General features: G+C 41.3%; 1 protein-coding gene across 1 annotated transcript; it reads right to left on the bottom strand.

Annotated features, from left to right (window-relative positions):
• Window positions 1–1564: 1564 nt before the first annotated feature.
• On the bottom strand, window positions 1565–19237 carry LOC119724061. Its single transcript, XM_038194982.1, has 24 exons — window positions 19197–19237; window positions 19023–19042; window positions 17803–17943; window positions 17292–17396; window positions 16732–16986; window positions 16133–16289; window positions 15164–15377; window positions 13908–14100; window positions 13057–13362; window positions 12346–12676; window positions 12087–12207; window positions 11740–11904; window positions 10749–10901; window positions 10227–10590; window positions 9547–9740; window positions 8808–8978; window positions 7564–7707; window positions 6749–7121; window positions 6095–6264; window positions 5277–5477; window positions 5018–5130; window positions 3909–4171; window positions 2348–2414; window positions 1565–2154 (listed from the first exon to the last, which is right to left on the bottom strand). The coding sequence occupies exons 1-24, from the start codon at window positions 19235–19237 to the stop codon at window positions 1596–1598; spliced, it is 4821 nt and encodes a 1606-aa protein (XP_038050910.1). The 3' UTR covers window positions 1565–1595.
• Between the last annotated feature and the right edge of the window lie 4662 nt (window positions 19238–23899).

The raw sequence follows: 23899 nt of genomic DNA, 5'->3' as shown, positions 1-23899 counted from the left end.
CAGTATTTGAGAAAAAAAGCCAGTTGTTTCCAACGCTGATCGGCCGATCAGCGTTGGAAATTGATACAAAAATACCACTTTTCTTGAAAATGACAGTATACCAGGTGCCATAATTTTACAGGATGCTTTAGACTGTCATTTGCCAACATCCTATTAAGGTATTTCGCAAAAACTTGGTAGTTTTATTTTTCGATGTTTGCAAATGTTGTATATTCCCTTTAAGATAATCGGACATTCCCTAAATGTGTGTGTAACCAACTTGAGCTACAGCTGCATTGATGAGTATTAAAGTAAAATTGTACAATCACACTTCCTTGGTTGATTCTGACTGGATTAATGCAAGTCAAATTGGTGACGGGAATTAACTATGCAGAGTTATGCAGAAACCCGGTGTACAGAGTTGTAGTACCGTTGAATACACTGATGACTGTTGCAAGTTTATGGAACAAAGAGTGCGAATGCGAAGCGAATTTGACGTCAAGAAACGTTCGCTGCCAAATTCGCCCGAGTTGAAATGCGCTCAACTTTACGAATTCGCAGCGCGAATACTTGCCATGACGCCAATTGGCGTTCGCTTTCGCTTTCGCGCCGAGTACGAACCGGGCTTAATGATCTGAAGTTCTGAGGTTTGGCAGGTTGGTCGATTAACTGAAGGAAGATAATGGTTCAGTAGTTCGGAAGAAAGGTTTCACAACGGAAGGTTTGCTGAAATAAAATACAAAATAAACGATCATGAGCATTTAAATAATACAGGAAGTCTGTGTAAGTGTGCTAATTAGTTGGGGAAGTCAGCACCGGATTGAAAAAATTATCATACAGAGATAAACACTTTTCACCTAAGAGAACTTGCAGTAAACACATAAATCCCAATGCAAAATTGTTTGGCCAAGTTGTGACGAATTTTCCGTTGTGACACTATAAAAGCACCAACAAAATTCTAGACAGATGTGCTTCGCAAACTGCATGTACAGGTCAGTACAAGCCAAATCTACACACTGCATGTTGATGATCTATATGTACTGACATTTCTGAAACGTGATTCGAAAATCGAACCAAAAAGTCACAACTTCTATTTACTACGCTGGGGTATGATGATCTACAAATCTTGATTTGACTAGGAGATTACATGGAACTAACTGGAGACGACTTGCGTTAACTTATGGAAAAGTTGGGATTATTTGGAGGAAAAGATCACTGCTCTTTAACGTTGGTTCAATATGTTAACCAGACTACATAAACTTGAAGCCCCCTAATAATGGGAAAAATTTGAATGAAGCATCCAACATTATAGCACTCTGTGTATAGAATATTCATGCTACTACTTTGAATTGTGGCGCCATCCTAAAAGAAAACAAATGCACAAAGAGCAAATGAAGCACCTTTAAAGAAACACACAGCAAATCATGTATCCCTTTAAGGAACAGCGTTAACTTTTTATCTAGCACTTTTGCTCCGAACAAAATGACCTCTGTGTTTTAATTTTGTTTTAATTTTAAAAAGTCTTTAAAACATGTCAAATGCTGTACCGCTTGACTACTACTACTGAATTCGAATATCATTAACCTCAAACCATAAAGCTTTGGAAAGGTAATGGATTAAAGATATGTAGTCTCGGCTGTTTCGGGGCTGTTGGGAGCACCGTTATCCTTTTCGTATTTTTCTGAGAGTATGCTGTCGTCAGTGAGTTCATTTGAACCTGGCTCTTTATCTTCTTCAGGGTTGCTGATGACCTTGCTGACTGAGGCAGCGGTGGTCGCGTTGGCATCGACCCGGTTTCGTCCTCGCAGGCGGGCCATCACAGACGCGCGGATCTTCTCCTGGCGCACGACAAACAGAAGGAAGATGAACAGGCCCTGGAGGGAGTTGCAGACGGCAAAGATGACCTGGAAGGCGAAGCTGGAAGCCTCGAAGATGGACAGCAGACCGAAGACCCAAGTCATGCCAAGCAGTAACGAGACGGCGGCAATGTTCTGCAGGCGCTTCATGGTCGTGCCTTGCTTCTTCTTGCTCGTGTTGGCGGTGCTCTGGAGTGTCTTGTCTCTGCACAGGAACTTGCGCGAGATCAGCACGAAGATAACGGCGTTAAAAAGGAAGACCAGTCCTATGATAAGCAGCTGACCGAAAAAGAAAGCAGCTCCGGGCTTCAAGAAGCAACTGCGAAGAAACATTTGTATCAATGAATTTTAATGAGCAGCTCAGCAAAGGCCCTCAGTGCTAAGCCACTATCTGAAATCGGAGACATTTCCTTTGATATTGCAATGAAAGAAGGCACGGCAAAGCAAAATTCCATCGTCAAATAAAGACTGCTGTAAAATTACTTTGTGTAATATTCCAAGTAGGGACTGACCTGTATTCATTGTCATACACTGTATAATCTACTGCCAGTATCACATCAATGACGAGCGATGGAAGACCTGAAATTTAAAAAAAAATGAAAATGTTAAATGTAAAACAGATACACCATGTAGTCACATTGACAGCAAACTCAGACTTCGACATGTGATTGGACTCAGATCTGAAACCAGCGAATTGGGACTCAGACTTGAACCAAGTGACTTGTGACACAGACTCGGAATCAAATCAAGTGACTCGGGGCTTGGACTCAGAATAAACAAAGTGAATAAGGATGCAGACTCAAACCATGTGACTCAATACTTAAGACTCAGAATCAACCATGTCTCAGACTCAGAATCAAGCCAACTGACTTAAGACATGGACTCATCAGGCTTGAACCAAGTGACTTGGGACTCAGATTAGGCCAAAATGACTTGTGACTCGGTCCTGGCCTCTGACCCAATTGAGACCACTAAGACTTGAACCAGGTGTTTGATCAGGACTGGGACCAGACCAAGGGAATCGTGGCGGTGACTCATCAGGGTCGAAATTGTATCAAGCAAATAAGACTGGGACTCAGATTTGAGCCAACTGACTTGAGCCTCAGACTTGAACCAAGTGACTTGGGACTCAGACTAGAACCAAGTGACTTGGGACTCAGACTAGAACCAAGTGACTTGGGACTCAGACTAGACCCACGTGACTTGGGACTCAGACTAGAACCAAGTGACTTAGGACTCAGACTTGAACCAAGTGACTTGAGACTCAGACTAGAACCACATGACTTGGGACTCAGACTAGAACCACGTGACTTGGGACTCAGACTAGAACCAAGTGACTTGGCACTCAGACTAGAACCAAGTGGCTTAGGATTCAGACTAGACCCACGTGACTTGGGACTCAGACTAGAACCAAGTGACTTGAGACTCAGACTAGACCCACGTGAATTGGGACTCAGACTAGAACCAAGTGACTTGGGACTCAGACTAAAACAAAGTGACTTGAGACTCAGACTAGAACCAAGTGACTTGGAACTCAGACAAGAACCACGTGACTTGGGACTCGGACTTGAACCGAGTGACTTGAGACTTAGACGCGAACCATGTGACTCGTGACTCAGACTTGGAATCGAACCAACTGACTTGAGACCTGAAATCATACTTGAACAAAGTGACTTGTGACTTACACTGGCACCCAGTGACTCGTTACTCAAGACTCAGATTTAACCACATGACTTATGACTCAGACTCTGACTCAGAATCAAACCGACTGACTAGAGACCTGTACTCAGGCTTGAACAAAGTGACTTGGGATGAGAGTGGGACTAAGTGACTCGTGACTGAGACTCAGATTTGACCACATGACTTATGACTCAGACTCTGACTCAGAATCAAACCAACTGACTTGAGACCTGAATTCGGGCTTGAACCTAAGTGACTTGGGACTCACACTGGAACTAAGTGATTATTAACTCAAGACTCAGAATTGATCCATATGACTTGTGAATTTGACTCCTCAGCTCAAACTTTGTGACTCAACACTTGGACACATATACTGGAACTCTGATTACCTACCCCAAGCAACGACAGACGCCTTGATCATGAAGTGCTCCACGTCGGAATTGAAAACCCTGACCAGCTTCAGGTACATGCTCGCGGCCTCCACGCCCATCCAGGCCACGGACGTCAGCGTGAAGTAGTGCATCAAGACGGCTACCACGATGCAACCCACGCGGGAGGATGTCTGCTCGATGCCTGCCACGAAGACCAGGTAGAGACACAGCAGAGACAGTGAGAAGCTAATGAGGATGCGGCTGGGAGTCTTCGATCTCAACGACCTGTATCATCCAACAAGCAATATTTTTTAAATGAATAAAAGTACTGCGAACTGCTCACTTACTGGATTGACCTGAAATATTTAAATCAACAAATTAGCAGGTCTAACATTTCGATCCTACACAGGTTTACCTGAGGGCGGCTTACCCATTAGCATAGCAAGCATTTACATGGCGCGTTTACACCACAACGGGGTATCAAAGCGCTTTACAACTGAAATTATTCTTGTTTTAATGGGCAACACTCTTGAAACCTTCTCAACTCCCTATGGGAGCACATACGGCCGGTATGCAGCCATTTCGGCGCTAATGGCCGTAATCAACCTCTCACAGTAACCAACTCTGCCCTCACAGCAATGAGTGACAAAGTGCCTTGCCCAAGGGCACACGCACCACAACCCCAGGCTGGACTCGAACCCACAACCTGCAGAATTACCCGTAGACCACAAACTTGCTCCAGAACACAAGGTCACGGCACCTCATGATTGTGTTTGACTGAAGAATTGGTAAACCTTCAGAGTTTTCGTGTGGTTTCAGTCACTACAGTGAGTAATAGGTTGTTTCAGGCAATACAGTGAACAGACTGGGCGGTTTTCATGAGTAATAGGCAGGGTTATTTCCAACACTACAGTGACTGAATTAAATGTTAAGGTGCGATTGCCAAAACAGTCAAGCTAGAGCCTTACAATTTCTGAGTTCAATATCATTATATACTCACTTGCACGCTCGCTTGGTCGCTCGCTATTTTTGTAAACAGCCGTCTTAGGTAAATACAATGATTTTCATTGCAATGATTTGTGACTGACTTAATACCTGCTCAATAAATAAAAGTATTCTCTAACAAATTACCTTAATGATGAGTATATGGCAATGGTGATGACTAGAGCCACGATGGAGACAATACATCCAGCTTTGCTGATAATATCCAAAGCCAAACTGGTGAACTTTTTGCCATGGATATTCTGCAATAAGAAAGAAAAGAAGTTGACTAATTATTTGGGGAAACCTGAAGATTGTTATGTACAATAGTCATGTGGATACCAACGTCTCAAATACTGTGCCTGACATTTACTTTGCTTGTTTCTCTATCTCCTATACGAAGGCTTACCACAAGTACGGCAAAATTGGTCGCGTGGTCACACAGGCAAACTATTCTCCCATTGGTCAGTTGGTCTGTCCTGCAACCTTCAGGTGACCAATCACCGATGCCGTCACGAAGAATGAAATCCCAGAAGACGCAGGTCTCCGTCTGTTCGGTGTTCTCCATTGGACTCATCACCTGCGGTATTGGAAATTCAATTACAATGTACTCATTTATCCCCCAGCGCAATGAATAGGTTTTGCTATAGATCCCAGCGCTTTTATAAGCTTTTATTTTATTTAATTATTATTAAGAAGGATCAAAGAACTTGAGCAGAAAAATGGCGTCAACCACAATAGGGCCAGTTCGTACTCGGCTCAAGTGCGAATCCGAATTTGTGGCATCGCGGCAAGTTTTTGCGCTACAAGTCGCAACTGTTTGGTTATAATGAACACGTATACCACACGAGGTAACTCAGGCAACTTTTTATTCAATTATTCAATCATCGATTTTCCTTAATATGCTTAGTGCTTACAGCTTTTACTGTTTACTGCAGTGATCCTAAGCATACAAACCGTGGAACCCTTCTGATATGATCAATCTTAATAATATCCCACCCACTTAATAGTTTATGATCAGCTGTTTACTGTCTTCACATACAAACTAACTTTAGGCAGAACTAAGAAACGCACCTTGTTTTTAATATTTCCTGCCGGTTGGAGGGAAACACAACAAAAGCAAAAACAGGACTACTGCCGAAGTATATTTTTAACTATGAGGAAAGCAAGTTACAAGACAGCACGACACATTTGAGATCTTACAGGTTTTAAATGAAAGGCAATGACAACGGGACTGTCATATGGGAGATCACTGATGCTGACATTTGGTACACTGGCAGAGATGATACGACTGGCGATGGCGGTGGGGAACTCCGTTGACGAGGCGTTGTCCACTTGCTGGGAGTGGAAGAGATTACTGTTCTCATACATGACGAAGCTGATGGGTACAGCACTGCCTGTTTAATAAGACAGATGGAACGAACCAAGTGCAAATTTATTAATTCAAACAATACATTCTTAGTTAAAAAGGCTATGCAAGTTTTGTAAATCTGGTCCAACGGCCCACAACATTACCAATTGAATCAAAATGGCTATTCACTGGAAGTCTTTTCATGCATTGGTGTACGCAATGGGCAAGACTTAGCTTTTTCATTGGCGTTATAGGTAAACCTAAACAATAGCACTGCCCAGCTAACAAGTGAGAGTCGGTGGGTCAGTCACTGAGTTGCGAAAAGGGCGTTAATTAGCTTGCTCTCTTGGACCAGCCATTCAGCTCATAAACTACAGCAAAGTTGCCACAAAATCATTAGAAATACAGAAAACGTGCCTGGTTGTTGATTTCTCCTTGATTTTTTTATTCATCCCTGATTTCTCAATTGTTTCGAACCTAGTATTCAATTTTTGGCCGAGAAACATTTAACTGTCACCGCTTATACCTACCTGTGGGAAATAGTTTCAGTATTTCCTCGGGAAGTTTGATGGATACTTCTACTTTAACCAAGGGGATGTCCCCGTCAGAACCATGGAAGACACCTATATCCTCATCAGCCAGTGACTCGCTTCCACCGCCTCCAGAAAGACCAGCGAACACTACCCCGTTGAGTAGAGCACCAGCGTTGAAGTGACTCGCAACGACTGCCACGCTGGTTGTGACCGCGCTGATGTTTTTCCCCGCCGCCAGGACATTCCACACCTGCCTCTCCAGGGCGCGGACAATCCGGGACGAAGAGTTGGCCGCGCTTTCCGAATCGTTGAATTCTCGGGTATCCACTTGTAGGAGGTTGTTCACGACTTTGATGACATTTGCCGTGACCTGAGTAATATTTGATTCCAGTGCGATATTTCATATTTGCCCTAAATGAAATGTTGGGTGCTCGGCCATCTTTATTTTGTCCCTATTCACGAAGTCTTTAACACAAAGAGCAAACTGAATGAATACAAATTTGAATACACCTTTACATAAGTTCAAAGTATATTTTTTTCACAATTAATGGGGAATAAATAACAGAGGACTAGGGATCAGAGTTGGCATGGATAGTTGGTAGAGAGTCCCAGTACAGTGTTCCGGTGGTCATAATAACTTTGTTCAATTTTATAATAAGGCCCTATTGTTTAATTTGTCAGTTGTGTATAATAACATGCATATGCGCACAATTTATTTATTAATTTTGCTCTGTTTAAACTTTCCCAGGGATCATTTCAAAAGATGGTTGTCTTGTGATTAAAAAAAAAAATATGCAAAATGAATAACTCACTTCCGGGGACGTATCTTGAGAGTTGACAATGTCATCAAGCTGGTCTGCTATTTGATCGAAGGCGCCGGCGTCAATTGAGGACGAATCGTTGGATTGCGATACAAGATCTTCTGCATCTTCGTCCACGGTGTTCATGGGACTTGTCTGCAATGATTAAGTAACTCTTTCAAACCACCAGCATCTGTACTAGATTGTATTACATTGTATTTCTTCAGGGATAAATCCATAAAACCATACAGTGGTGAGGAAGATTGGGGCAGTACAGGTTGAGTAAAAAAAAACGAAACCCAAATGTCGGGACTATCGTTTTATTGAAGTTCTGCATGTAGCACTTTCAATATCTAGTATATGAAAGCCCAATTCATGAGCTTTCTTTTAGTATGAAAGTTGTTTGAATCACGTATGTACTTTTCAAGTTATGGAATTTTAAACACAACCACCGTTTTAAAGTTCTGTCCACGGATCACCAAAATGGTTTGCGCTCTTTCAGCAAGACGAAAACAATTCACACACATCCCTATGTGATTTGTTTTCGTTTTGCTGAAAGAACACCGAATTTTTTTGCGATCCGTGAACAGAACCTTAAAACAGTGGTTGTGTTTAAAATTCCGTAACTCAAAAAGTACATAAGTGATTTGAATGATTCTTGTACTAAAAAAAAGCTTATGAATTGGACTTTCATATCCTTGATTTTGAAAGTGATACATGCAGAACGTCACTAAAACAATGGTCCCAACATTTGGCTTTCGGTTTTTGTTTCACTCACCCTGTACAGGGACTAATGGGCTAGGCGGTTTGAGGTGGTACATGGACTCATGGTTGAGCAACACTCTACTGGCAAAAGATAAACAGAAATTGTTCATTGTATCTGAAGATCAAGTTATACCAAAATAAATTTTATGTCCAGTGCTGACATAGTTTTAGCACCGCAAGTGCCAGGCAGTCCATGCACGTTGTTTCCGACACTTAACTTAACTTAACTCTCCGATAGCAAAAAATAGACTGTTCCAAGAATCCTTCAAATCCTTAAAGGACTCGATTACAATTTCACTAATTACTGAGAGATTGTGTTCGTTTATATCCTTATTTGGGTGATATCTTGTTCAAACGTAAGCTTTACGATTAACAAGTGAACTGAAGTTAAAGCTTAATTTTCCCCTGAAAAAACAGAGAAACAAAGCCTGCTCCCCCCCCCCCCCAAAAAAAAAACAACGTAGAGGTAATTCCCCCTATTATCGTCTCACCACAAGTACGGCAAAATTGGTGGCGTGGTCACACAGGCAAACTATTCTCCCATTGGTCGGCTGGCCTTTCCTGCAGCCTTCTGTTGACCAATCACCGATGCCGTCACGAAGACTGAAATCCCAGAAGATGCAGGTCTCCGTTTGATGGGAGTGGCCATTTTGGCGGAACGCCTAAATATAGAACCACACAGGCTCACAAATCAGGCTCACAAATCAGACTGCAGTGGCTACAGTATGAATTCAAGTTCTTTATCATGTCATAACAGGGTAATCCTATATAACAGCACTGCCCGGCTCACTCTACCAGTCTACAACCTGTCTACATTGCAAGAGTTCAGTCAGTTACTCTACAACTGTCGTATAGGTTAAAAAAAATGTGACGAATGTGAAGTTACGAGGCCCTCTTTTTTAGTCCTTTAGTTTTAACATGATTCGAAAATGACTCCTGCAACCTTAAGCATTTTTTTTTAATTCTAAATTTAAAGAGTATCTTTGTCAGCAAATGTGATATGTTTATGCATTTTTCAATTGATGCCATGTGAATTAACATGGTTTTGTGCTTTCACGGTGCATTGCGGTAATCACCATCTTTGTTTTTCTGGGTTGCACAAAAATTCTATCCACATCATTTTTTTACGGTTTAAAATGTCGCGAGTTAGCGAGTCAATTAACGTAAATGTGGATTTCGTTCTCTTAATAAGAACAGGGCCCGTAACTACACAATTTCCTTAAATCTTACTTGGTGTAGATTGAAGGTGATTACAACAGGTCTTTCTTGAGGGAGATCGGTGATGCTGACATTCAGCAGACTGGCAGAGATGATTAGACAACCGATAGTCTGAGGATTTTCCGTAGACTGACTGTCCTCAATGCGTTGGGATCGGAAGAGATTGCTGCTGTCATACAGGACAAAACTGACCTGAACTGGGTGGTCTGAGGTACACACAAATTAAAGAAATCCACACTTGTCATCAGCAGAACAGAGTAAAGCAACAAGGCTATAAACCATTCATTTGGCCCCGTTACAGGTGCAATGGGACTCTACTTGGGTGGTTAAGATGTAAACTTGAGTGGGTTCAGGTCCTACTTGAGTAATATGTGATGTATTTCCTGCTAGTTTCTCAGATGGCTCACACAGCACCGAGCTTGAAGTAATATTGAAACTGTAAAAAAACACAGGTCCAACGTAATTTGTTTGGTTTTCACAAACCTGTTTTTTTGGTTTGCAAAGTTTGAATTGATGAATGCATGCTTGTATATCTGCCTTCAACTTGTTATTTCATCACTTCAAAGACAGACATTTTCACCCGCATGAGCGTATCTATGCCATGCTTTGTATGATCGGGTTTCGCCTCCATTTTTGCCCCCCCCCCCACCTCCGTAAATGCTGGATCCACCATCATATGGTCCATATCTCACCTGGTGGAAGCTGATTCAGTACGACGTCTGGTATTTTGACTGAAGCTTCAACTTTCTCTAAAGGGACGTCCGTGCTGTTGGTGCCGTAGTAAACCTCAAAGTTATCATCCAAAAGAGATGTAGTCTCTCCCCTGTCAGACAGAGCTACAAACTGCAGCCCTTCCACAACCAAACTGGGATCCAGGTTCATCGCAATGACCGCGACGCTGCTCGTCACCTCACTGACGTTCTTCCCCGCGGCGAGAACGTTTGCAATCTGCTTCTCCAGAGCCCGGACAATGCGTGACGTATTCGTTGTCTTATATAGTTCCCCAGTGTCTACTTGCAGAAGGTTGTTCACGATCTTGATGACATTCGCTGTCACCTGTATAGGTTATGCTTGATTAAAACATCGTGGCTAAATCAGTTGTGGCTAGTTTTTTTGAGACAAATGTGAGCTAAATGCATGCACAAGTGGAATTGTAATTGGTTAAAAGTGTACGACACCAAATCCAAACAAATTCCAGAGTTTACTAAACCTACATCTGGGGATGTGTCTTGGGCGTTGGCAATGCTGTCCAACAGGTCGGCCGCGGTAGCTACATCATCGGCACTGATGGAGGAAGTGTCGTTGGTTTGTTTGGCCAGAGATTCGGCTGTTTGGTCCACATTGTCTGGAGTCACTCTCCATTCAGTCTAAAACGATACCAAAAAAAATCGACTTTTAGTTTAAGTGATTTGTTGTTGTTAATGGTATGTTAAAGCCATGTGTAAAAGTAAAACTGATGTTGATCGATGTAAAAGTGAAGTTAACTCCCTGGGGTGCTCTAATGAACACGTATGTAATCAGTGCAATGTGGACTAATATACTCTAAGAGACTCTCCCGGATGCTCTAAGAGAGCCCTAAAAGCTGGGTCGGGATGCTCTTACTGAACCCAAGGGGTGCTCTAGGAGTACCCCATGAAAGTGTTGGCTGATTATGCTCTGTGAGACTTCCTCTTGATGCTCTAAGTGAACCATTTGCAATCAGTGCAGTGTGAGCAGGGATGATAACAACTCCCGCAATGCTCTAAGAATGCATGGGATGCTCTAAGAGAGCCCCCTACAGAACATCTAAGCAATCAGAGCAGTGTGAGCTGGGATGCTCTATTAAACTTGGAGAACATCCTAGGAGGCTCTAAGAGAACCCCTATGCAATCAGTGCAGTGTGGGCTAGGATACGGATACTTTAACTTGAAGGAAACCCCAGGGTGGCCTTAGAGGCCCCCTATATGCAATTATCGCAGACTTTCAGGGAATTTGTGGCGCTCTTGGAACAATTACATACATTCTTGCGACGCATTCAGGCTTAGGGCATGGCATGTGCGAAAAAGGGCAATCGTTATATACTACGTTGTAAAATATTTGTTCGTCTCCTTAGCCATTTTCGTTGTCCCAATTTTGTCCCAATTTTGGAAATCTCCATCCCTGTAGCAATCTGCTGTCGTGTTCCTGTCCGATCATATCCATAAAATATACTCCCCTAACACCTACTTTAAATGTCGCGGAAGTTGCAAGTCCAGCGTGGTTGGTGACCGTCAGTGTGATGTAGTACTCAAAGGCACGGTCGTCAACGACGAACGAAGGTTTGTAGTTTGTGGAGTAGCAGTCACCAATCGGGACACAAAGGCAGGTTGCAGGATTGCAGCCCTCAGGATCCTGAAAAATTACAGAAATATTTCCAGGTTTGTAACAAAAATACAATATTAAATTTTTACATGCCTAGCTGTTTCCATGAACTTGTTTTTGGAAACTCTAAATAGAAAGGTTAATCTAATTTGGTGTAACATTTACAAGTCAAGACTGTTTCAATACAAGGCCAGTCCTCATCTTGTTCTTACAATATGTTCAACTGGAGTTGTTTCACTGACGTGTTCCATCTCGGTGCCGTTATCGACGTGAAAGAGTCGCCATTTGACAGTGTTTGCACCGCTGTGTTCATCAAAAGTCGTACACTCCACGCTGCAATGAAAAAAACAGAAGCCTCGGTTTGTAGCAAGTCTGTTATGGCTGAAATTCAAAAAAGAGGAAAAAATAACACCTAGTATTAGTTTGATTTTGTAGTTTTCATAGCTTAGGTGGGGAAGTTTAGAATCTTACCTTATACCCGACAAACCAGGTATGAGCTTGAAATCTTGAATCGTCGGAGGGGATGAATCAGCGTGAACTAACACACTGTCCCTCACAAAGTGGCCAGCAATGTCCCTGGCCTCTACCCAGAACCGAATGGAATCACTGTCCACTAGGGTCAGGTTGTAGGTCGCCTGTGTGTTTGTGGCTTCATTACTCCAATTGTCCGAGTTGTCGTCACTCACGTTGACGGTGGTCCTTCCACCGCTGTGGTCGATGTCGTAAAAAACACGGAACTCCGTCACTCCGAGGGCATTGGGAACCGCGGCACGACCACGTTGGCCAAAGTTCTGGTCATAATCTAGGAGTGGAAATGATCAGTAAGATTCTTCACAATGTTTTTTGCCTTCTTACACTCTTGTCTACTGTACTCCATGAGAGTTCTGAGTTTGTGTAATGATAAGCTACTGACAATCTAAAGCATTGTGTATCTCTTTTGAAAAGAGGTGTGGTTTTGAAGAGAAGTAGATAACTCACACATAAATTGCTGAAGTCTCAAACAGTAACATGTTTTCCTGACGATAAATGACATAGTAGGCCTTCACTGTTTGGAATGACATGAATTTTATTTTTGAGTTTTCTGATTCTCCTAAGATCTTCTCAAAATCTCATGAAGTGATAGCTGCTACTGCTGAAAAAGGTCTGTTTATAATTGGTATCTCATCAAGCCTAATTAATTACCATCGTCAATAGTTGCATTGACATAAGACCCGATGGGTTTCAAAAATCCTTGATTCAGGTGATGAATATTGATGAATCTGTTTGTCCAATCAAGAACTACTGATGTCATCCCCCCGCTGGAGTCTAGGTCAATCAACCACTCGTAGTCGGTTTCTTTAGTCGCTGAAAGTAATCGCACAGATGCGTTGTTCTGCATAGTCACATCATCAGGATCGTCGTCGAAGAATACAAAACGTCTGCTGAGTCTGAAGTTACCAGCGTTGTCGACAGTGGTGAGGACGATGGAGTATACACGTGTGGATACACCTGTGGATATGAAATGAGAGCATTTTGTAAGAAATATTGGGGAAAGGCTAAAATATTGGCGCATTGGAGCAGGAATCATCAATCACCTCATGTGACGTTTTTTCTCATCGATACTCCAACTTGATGTCATAATATAGGACAAGAAGTAGTATGGATTACAATTAGCCTGATTCAGCAGGAACTATCATAAAAATTGTTCTGAGTAAGTTCTTTCTAAAAGTTTCAAGTTATTTGGAAGAAAAATTGGTAAACGGGTCATATACATGAGATGACATCAAATCAATATTGAGTGATAAATAATTGACGGGTAATTGTCGCCATCCCAATAACACTTATGGGATAAGCATCGTAAAGCATCAATTTGAACGTACATATCCCCAATCACATTCGGAAAGAAATTTTCAACATATATCAGATTACATGATCAAAAGTTGATGGAATGATCCGACAGAATGGCAGATGAGCTGATGCAACTCTGCTCCAGCAGATATTAAATAACATGTCCATCAAAGAACAAGTACTAATTTTAATCCAACAAAACCTACCAACACGAGGTAAAGTGACATTCTGACTGGAGTTGGTAACTCCGGAATAAACTCCGGAATAAACGGCAGGGATGTCAAAGATTTCTGTCATCTCGTTGCCATGGTTTCCCGATAGCTGTCGCACTTCTAGATTGTACTCTTTAATACCAGCTAGATCGTCGGCCCAGCCTTGCAAAGTGATCGTCATTGTTGCCTGAAGTGTAAAGAGATCCCAAGTTAAAGATGTTTTCAACTATCTCTTTTCTCTCAACAACTTTGATGAAATGGTCAATTTCACAAAGATCAGTTGAACCTATTACTCCCTGCAGCACCTGGAATTCCCCCGAGTACTCTATGGTTTTATTGATCCATCCATGAATTAACCTTTAAAATTGTATTACATTGTCTTAACTCCTCCATAAATCAATAACACTACCGATAGCTGTACGTGGCTGTTTGAGGCGGTGTGAGGGGTTAACTCAGTACAATGCATTGCAGGTACTAATGGGATAACTTTCATATATTATGTAAATTAATACACATTTCTTTTAACATTTCCAAATTCATTTGAATCGGTTTTTTTTAACAATATGTCTAGAGAACTGCTTTTGTAGCTGATGGAAATAATGGAAAAGGTTATTTTTAACACTTGAAAAGAGAGGTTGACGAATTATTCTCACGTACTGAATGCTAGTTACGACAACACTTTATTTCTTTGAAACTTTCAATGTTTTTAAAAATGTTATAAAATGATTAAAACCTTTAAAAGATAATAGGAACGGAGTGCCCATCCCTCTTTCGTTAGCGATTGGGCCAGACTCATATACTGCTGTAGGGGGATCGTCACACCCCCTCCACAGCAGCGAGTCTGTTACCTTCCCAACATTGAACAATGCCGGTACTCATTTAACACCTGGGTTGAGAGGAGTAATTGAGGTAAAGCGCCTCAATCAAGGGCACAACACGCATGGCCACGGCGGGGCTCGAACCAACAACCTCACGATCATGAATCCTTTGCTCCACCGATAGACCATACGTGCTTTAAAACCTTTCTATGCTTTTTGTTTACTTTGTGGCCTGATTTGCTGCCAACATACAAACAACTATAAGCCTCTGTACTGATGACGTCACGCTTTGTTTACATGTGCACTTTTCTATGGAGCCAGTGGGGGTCCACGGTCCACTGAGCGCCATAGGAAAGCGCACACGTAAACAAAGTGTGACGTCATTAGTACAATGTACAGAGGATTATTAGATCAACCTAAAACTCAACCAACCTGTGATGTGACGTCACTTCCCACATTCAGCATGGTGGTTCGACATCCACTGCCGACGTCCACACAGTGGTAGGGGTCATCAAAGTCAAAGGTGAAAGTTGAATATCCTGACACTGTCTGTCCATTATAGTAGCGTGTGATGATGGTATTGTTAGAGTCTCTGTCGTAGAGTTTCAGATACCCGCCATTGGTTGAGTGTACATCATATCTTAGTCTGTAAGAAACAAAAATAGTTTGGAGATATCAAGCATTACAGAAAATAATTTCCTAAACTGAAATCTTCTTTTCAATTCATGGCTTACATTTTCTCGAGGAATTTTTCTGTGTTCTAAGTTGAGTAGACAAATGTTGATGCTTACACCTTTAAAGAACTACTTACTCTTTCAGGAGGTGACAAAAACCTGTCTGAACTTATAAGGTAGTGTAGCGTAAGCTAAATTTGTCCTCCAAATCTAGCAAAACGCAGGAAAAATGGACACACACAGGATTTCCAATTACAGAAGATCGAAACTCAACTTTATTGACAGCAAAAGCTCCGAGGTCAACTTGCCACACCGCTACCAGTACCACAATTGCTGATTCCCAGCAAAGAAAACACACAGTCTGAACAAATGTATACAATTGTAACAACTTTACTCATCCCTGGAATCTAGCCAAGCCCTAAACGCTTAAGTGACCAAAAGAATCCCACTTAAGTAACCTGCAGTGCCTATTTTCGGAACGCGCGCTAGCCAGACACAAAACCAGGTCAGGTGCGCGCCGCCGCTTCGGAGCCCCTCCGCCGGAGCCCTAGCTCAAGAAAGCAATGACAACAAAAGTGCTGCATAAACTGTCCGTTACAGTAGTATATGCAGCATAAATATTAGGTCCTCTTTTTCCAGTCCCTATGTTATATCTGACATCTATGATTTGTAATTATCTGTTTAATATCGAACACGACTCCCTCTATATAAGCAGGTGCAGACTTACACATCTCCTGTGACTGGGGTCCAGCTACTGTAGTTCACGTTGAATGTGTGCTCACAGACAACTAGGATTGCAGCCGGGCTGTCTTGACTAAAATGCACTCCATCTGTGGTTGTTGAGCAGTTCTGTTCGGCTATCGAAGATATCAATGTTGTACTTCCTTAATTAATGGATAAAATGGTAAAATACCCTGATTATTCAAACGATAATGGACCCAAAAGAAAGAAAGTCAAAGACAGGTCTTTGAGGTGTAGTGCACAAGGCTGAATCTTGAAGATGCCTTGAAATTAATTGAAGTTGTCGGAGGTAATTTTGTCTTAAATTACCAGAAACAAATTATGCGCAATTAAATATAAATACAATAAATAACAAACAATGTATTGAAAAGAAATATAGGTTTGCAACTCTTTTGGTAACTTGCATTTGAAGTAGTCGTTAATTACACGAATGAGTTAATGTGAACTTTTAAAGGGAATTAGGTACGTGACCCAGAAGCAAGCACGCAAAAATAGCCTACATCCGACTGCGATTGGGTCAATTTAAAAGTATACCATCCACCACCAGCTCAAACTTTCACTGTAAATAATGGCGTTTGAACTCACGATTAACATAAGCTTCAACTCTTGCCCACACAACACCCAGGCTAACGTTATGGATGTACGGATGTCCACCAGCGGAAGAGTTTGGAAGTCCAACAGGTTGATAGGAGCTTTCCCAATATATCTTGATGCGTGCGAAGTCTCGTACGTTGGTGTAGACGGTGTCCGTACTACCATTGACCACGGGGGATTCTAGTGTTGTCGACCCTTCGAGGGTGGCGCGGTGCTCTGGTAGGACTGGTGCTTGACCGCTGCCCACTTTATTCATGAGAAAGTATTCAAAGTCTTCAAAATGAATACTGCATTTGTATTGAATCATTAGGGTACATGTTGTAACAAACATCTAAGCTTCTATTGTGACATGTTATCAAAATTGCAAATAAAAGGCAACGTATACCGTAAGTTAATCGAAAAGGTAATCATGGAGGAATGTTTTTATTCATCCATGAGGTAATGAATGTGATCGAGATCTGATTGGCTACAACCACATCTTCTGAAGTCTAAAACAGTGGAGCGAACGAAAACATAAAAGTTTCGTGGATATATGGGCCTAATAAACTTACAGGTCATGCAGTCTGGTCCCAAGAATCCACTGCTGCATGTGCAGTTGGCGTCTGTGCAGGAGCCTGGGTAACAGGCGCTGCTGTCATCCCTCCATGAACATTGCTCTGGTAAACAGAATCAAGAAACACTTAATATCGGAGTCTTATATAGCGCACGTATCTACCAACAATTGGGTACCCAAGGCACTGGAAATTATGTCTATTAATAAAGAAAGGTAAATAAAGTTTATGAGAAATATGAGACCATTATGTAGCACCTTATAGGGGTTTACAAGGTGCTGCGGCGCATATTGCAGCCACTGCCAGAAACACCGGGGCAAACCCCTTCAAACTTGGACATTGATGAATTGAGCTCTCAAATGGTTGACCATTGCACATACTCACTGTCCACAAATGGCAAATTAACTATCAAATGTGGGTTGTCCCAATGCACAGTTCTCGCCATCAAACAGTCTACAGTTTTTAGTGAACAGATGTTACATCAGATTTAGTTATAAATCAAACTACTTACTTCTGCACTCGCTTCCATTATTGACGCTTGAGTAGGCTGCCCCATTGGGCCCATAGTCTCCATCACACTGGTGACATTGTTGGTCAGTGGCAGTGGTGCAATTTAGCTGACCAGCGACACAGTGCGATATTGATTTACACGCTAAAAGAAAAAGACACATGAAGAGAGATGTAAGGGTATCAAGTGTGTGTTCTGTTTCGAAAAATGATGCCTTGTGGAAATCCGGGTATTAAACGACACAGAATAATTGTAAAGATCTCCACAAGGCCCTTCTTAGGGTGAATAGGTCTCAATAAGAATTTCACGAAATTGATATATGGATTTTACTAAAAAAAAACTAGGAAACATTTCCATATCTGGCCATCACGAATGTTTCCCTTCATGATCTGTCAGCCATCAGAAAGCGATAATTTGTCCTAAAAAGTCAAATTTTGCAGGGAAAATATTAAAGTATTTACTGAGAAAACACTTGCAAATTTTCAGACCAGTCTCATAGGGTTTGTGCACAGAGTGACAAGTGATAGCCAGATATGGAAATCTTTCCTTAGGAATTTCCAAGGCATACTTATGTGTCGTAAATTGCTGTATTTTATATAAGGGATATTTGGTCGGAATTTCAACCCAGGATTTTGGTTTAAATATGAGCATTTTTTAAATAGCTTCCGAGCTTCTTACGATTTTGTACAGGAGAGCAAAGCGATGTCTCCACAAGGATACAAATTTGAGTAGGCCTATGTGATTTACCCGAATGTGCAAAAGCCTTGGTCCCACCTGATACTACGCTTCCATGGTGGCATGTGTATGTAAAACACTCATATTGAAAACAAACTAAAAATTCCCATCCGTATTACCTCCACAGTATGCCGCAAGAGTAATTCTATGTTCGTACCACTCAGCCTGTTTTATATTTAAATCAATTGTTAAGTGCTTGGGAAACATAGGGAGGACATCACAGTGTAGCGAATATCGATGTGTAATTAATTTTCAATTGTCATCAAAATAAACAACTGTGTTTAATAACAACTTCTTTAAAGTAAGACAACTAATAGTTTCTATCTGGTCTAATGTAGTTTTAAAACAACGCCAAATTGGGCTTGGGGTGGGTGGTAATTTACTCGTATATGCCCAAAAATGTTCAATTCAAAGTGTATCCCAAACAATAAATGAAGTAAAACTTAATGAAATTCATGGATGACTGGTCATTCTATTTAGTGCATTACATTGGGGTTGTGAGCTCTTCCTGTCACATATAAAAGAATTACGGGGAGTAAAACAGAAAGCCGAATCCCATTCAGTACACGGTTATATAACCATGAAAATGCAAATCATGAGTACAATGGAAAAAGCACTGAAGCCTGAACACCCAAGATATCAGGAGAAACGTGCATATGTACCGCTTCATTGATAGTTGTGCCTGCAACAAGACAGCAGCCATTTTGTGCTTTGCATAATCAACTTTTTACCGCCGCCGCCCCACCGTCCACTCACAAAAAGTTATTACAATCAAAATCACCCGGGGGTAGGGGTTCAGTTAACACGGTGTAGATTTACAACAAGTACCAAAGTAGAGAGATGAAAGATTAGAAAGATTTAAGTTAATTATTCGAGTTGCATTATATGAGATTAAATTGAATGATGGATAAAGGTTAAACTAAAATATTGTCAATAAAACTAACGACAATAATAACTTGAATTAAAACGTCAACAGGTTTTTAACCAATTAAAATTGTCATCTGATATTTTCTAACTATCGAGATGACAGTAAACCAATGATAGTGACCAAGCAACAAATGTCAATAATCTTGTAAATCAGATTAGGCCTAAATGATGTATTTATTCTATGTATTTAAAAAGCTGAAGCAAAAGATGTGATAACTTTAATTTATTAATATAGTAAAAGTTGATTCATTTTAAGAGTTATACAACAATGAAAAGGACGACTTCTTAACCCCAAAGTCATACTGTAATTCAAAATGACGTATTTGGTATTAAATGACCAAGAGAGACATAAATAGGATTTAAATACGCTGTGGTTCGGGACTAAAACTATAGCCCTCTGAATTATAATATTTACCTCGGCAGTTGGCGTAGGAAGGGTCCCATGAAGACGGGTCGCCTGTAACACATGTGACAATTGGGGGCTGGACTGGAAAATAGTAACCGCTGTCGCAGGTATACCGTAAACGGGCATCCACATACTCAAGGTTACCCAGGTCATAATTGTAAGGACGGTATTCTACGTGGTATGATCCATGACTTGGTTGCTTATAAGGATTGGAGCACACGCCACTAGATACTAGAGTTAAGAACAAAATGTGAGGGATGAGTGAAACTGTTTACCAAATAATTTTAAATTCATCACAATGTAGAATAAAAAAAATGATATTAAATGACATCGATGAAAAAGAAGTAAAACTAATAATTTCTCAGAGAGAAAAAAAAAGAGAATTTTGGGAAAAAGGACTCTTTCCAAGATAGGCAAATGCGAAGGGCGGGGGGGGGGGGTGAATATGATATACCCCTCTCCAATCCGCTTCCACCAGATTAGTCCCGTAAGGTTGCAGGTTCAAGTCCCACAGTAGCATTTGAGATTGTTAATTGTTATTATTCGGTCCATGGAAGCTTTATTGTATACTTCGATACCAGACTGTAGGCCTAGTGTGAAGTTGTTAGTTGTTATGGCAAGTGGATTGGATTCAGAGTCTGAAGGTTGCATGTTCAAGTCCTAAAGTGGGTTTTAAAATTGTAATATATTTTTTTTAATACTTTTAAGGCGAATGCAAACAAACAGACAGCAATGGAATGACATTAGTTGGACATACACGCTCGACCTCTCCATTCTGACTTTCAATTCAATTCAATTCAATTCAATTCAATTCAATTCAATTTAAAGGAATTCAATTTAACTTGATTAGCCCTTATATGCGGGAAATTTCGTGTGACCTTTTACATCACACACAGTAATTGGTACTTTAACAATTTCAGTGTCTGACTTCGAAATGACTGATGTCATCTTGACACAGCGGCTTAGCTGCATGTCAGCTAGCATTTCACGTTTTATTAACAACCAGCTTGTGAAATCAGGCATGGGTCACGTCTTACCTCTGTATACTTGAATTAGATTTAATCCACCACAGGTCTGACCGGCGTTTCCTTCACACGTCATATTGCAGCCATATCCATTTCCATGCCTCGAATAGACATCATCTCCACAGTAGCACTCGTTACCAGACTCCAGTCCCATGAAACGATACGACTTGCGTGAACAGTTAACAATGCACCACTCCCAAGACTGGGCACTCATATCCGTCCAATGATCTCCCTGTAGTGCACGATCGTCACTTTTGTCCACATAGCACCCTAGATAACCAGGTTGCCCTAAAATCACAGAAATAAAGGATGAACATTCAGTTGAATTCCTGTATAAGGATTTTAATTCTTTTAAGGGTGCCGTGTTTGGGAGCCTGCTTAAGTTGTGATCAATTTCTGGGCCTTAAATTCAACTTAAAGTGGGCAGAAATTTTCTCAGATCGCACCACATCTAAAAATCTAAGAAAAATAGGGCCCTTCAGCGGGCCCCGAACCCCACGCCGTAAATTTGTGGATCCACTTTTTTGGGGGGACTGTTTTTGCCCCCCCCCCACAAAAAAATGATTCTCACCTAATACGCTTGGTAGTTGAGCTATCAGCACCAACAGCATCACAAGCATCACGCCGGTCCTTCCTTCGTCTCGTCGGCGTGTTCGCACCATCGTTGTAACATCAATGAAACCAGCTGACCAATAATGGAAATGTAATAACCTCAATCAAATCTTGATATCATGGCGAAGTGCCAAGACATAAACACAAACGAAAAAAGAACGGAAATATAGGAACAAACCAACGCCAATTACTATAGAAGAAACGTGTCCGTTTCAATCTGTATCTGTTTCTCCACACTGAGAAATTGTTTGCTGAAGAATCGAACAATACAGATATAAAGAAACAAACCATCGCCAATTACAATCAAACGAAGAAAGGAAACGCGTCCGTTTCAGACTCTTTTCCAAACTTGTCTGCTATTGCTACATTAATAAGCTGTTTCTACACATTGAGAATTTGCAGGTTAAAGAATCTGAACCAAAAAAACCCAGACATATTTGACACGCGTAAAATTAAACGATTTAAATCAAATTAGGTTTTGCCCTTCACCGACGTTTAAACACTGTATACTCAGTGTGTTACCTCCCGAGTGAAAGTTAGTGCAATTTTTGTAAATAACTCTCCAAAAGTAATGACTACATTTATAAGTAATTACGTGTACTGTTTGTTCCCCCTATCGAAAGTGGCGAGAGTGGGTGTTGGTTCACTGTAAGTTTGATACGTTTGGTTAAATATTGATTCTTACAAAATCGTTTGAAAATTCTCTTCAGCTTGTCCTCATAACTGATACTTTAAACAATATAATAGGGAAACAGTATTGTTTTGGAATTATTATTTGATTGCGTACGTAAAAATAAGAGGAAAACTCATGTTTGAAAAACTTACACGAGATGAATGAAATGTATGCTATGTTGATTGTACAAATAGTTTCGAAGGTTTTTTTTTTTTTGCCCTTCTGCTACCAGAAAAGTATACTTTACCTGAAATCTACTCTTCGGCTCATCTCCTATACCTGATAAGCAGATTTTACCCAGTTTTCCATGTGCTGGCGATCGAAACGTCGTCACCTTCTTTTGCCTTGCTTGAGGAGCAGAAAATCAGATCAGGCGATTCGTCGATTCCATTTTCTGTTACCCGAAAAGCAGACTGTTGACAATTTACACACTTAGTCTGCTTTTCAGGCGCTCGAAAAGCAAATTTTTGAGGTCTATATTATGCGTGGTTTAAATGCTCACAACTAGTTTCTTTGATCTCACGTAGGAGTTCTGCTGATGGGTTCATCACATGAACTCCATGTGATAATTCTGTCGTTATTATAGCCCATACTATAATGCGCTGCAATATCCTGCCAACTTCGGCCCAGACCTGCATGGGCCTATCGACCGTGGAATGTGGAAAACGGTCGGGCCAAAAAATAGATTTAAGCAAATATTTTCCAAGGGCAAGCTAAGTGCCTGTTCGTGTGTTGGGGTATTATTTGAAGGGGGGCTAGGATGTGAGGGGCGGTATGGTTTTTATTATGGAGAGTTCCAATCAGCACAGATCTCTAGGTTGTCATAACACTGTGAAAAACTTTGAACTGTTTTGTTGACCTTTTTATCAGAACTCGTTTCTCCGCACTCTCGGACAATGATGTTGACTGTTAGTCTATGACGTCAAGCCCCACACATCCTAGCCCCCCTTCAAATAATACACCAACACACGAAGAGGCACTTAGCTTGCCCTTGGAAAATATTTGCTTCAATCTATTTTGTGTGTGTGAATCATCATAATAAAGTACCATAAAAGAAGTAGGGCCCGTAATTGAAACATGAATGACATCTGTTTGTCCTTTTTATAGTGAAAATCTGAGTGCAAAGTTGAAGGCTTGCATCCCAAATTTGGGATACCACTTGATTTCGAATCCAACTTGAAGTAGTGAGTGAGTGTTCAGCAAACCTATTGAAGCACGCCCTCTCTCAATAGAGGGCGGTAGTGTGTTTTATTTAGTGACGGGGAAGGGTGTGAGAATTTCGCCCCCCCCCCCAATAACCCAGGTATAGGGTGGTGGGTACGAGGGAAAAACAGTATTTTTGAACACTTACAATAAAACACACAAATTCAAATTTCGCTAGGAAGTAATTGGTGAAGAACAAGAAAAGTACGTCTGTAAGATCCTTTGTCTATTTTTTTTTTTTATATAGACACACTCAGTGGCGTAGCCACGGGGGGCGTGGGGGGGGGGGGCAAACCTTGTCGCCCCCCCCCTCCCAGTCGCCCCCACTGAAATTTTGAGTTTCATAAAAAATTATCATTGATCTACATGACGCCCCCCCATGAAATGTTCCAGCCCCCCCCCCCCCCCCCAACGCCCCCCCCCTCCTCCCCACTGAAAAATGCCTGGCTACGCCACTGACCGTTATTATGCTACCGCCATTTTAGTCATGTTCGAATAACAGAACTTAATGATGATTTT

The sequence above is a fragment of the Patiria miniata genome, unplaced genomic scaffold, assembly GCF_015706575.1.
Source record: "Patiria miniata isolate m_02_andy unplaced genomic scaffold, ASM1570657v1 HiC_scaffold_17, whole genome shotgun sequence".
NCBI lineage: Eukaryota > Metazoa > Echinodermata > Asteroidea > Valvatida > Asterinidae > Patiria > Patiria miniata.
The sequence above is the reverse complement of the archived record's forward strand: the minus strand, read 5'-3'. Positions and strand labels throughout refer to the sequence as shown.

Bases quoted from the DNA above. Each gene is read 5' to 3' on its own strand.
- LOC119724061 (XM_038194982.1), bottom strand. From the start codon at position 19,237: ATGGCTGCTGTCTTGTTGCAGGCACAACTATCAATGAAGCG. The intron at 10,902-11,739 runs GTAGGTGTTAGG...GTATCGTTTTAG, and splicing joins CAACTTCCGCGACATTTAAA to ACTGAATGGAGAGTGACTCC. The intron at 7,122-7,563 runs GTGAGTTATTCA...AATATTACTCAG, and splicing joins CTCAAGATACGTCCCCGGAA to GTCACGGCAAATGTCATCAA.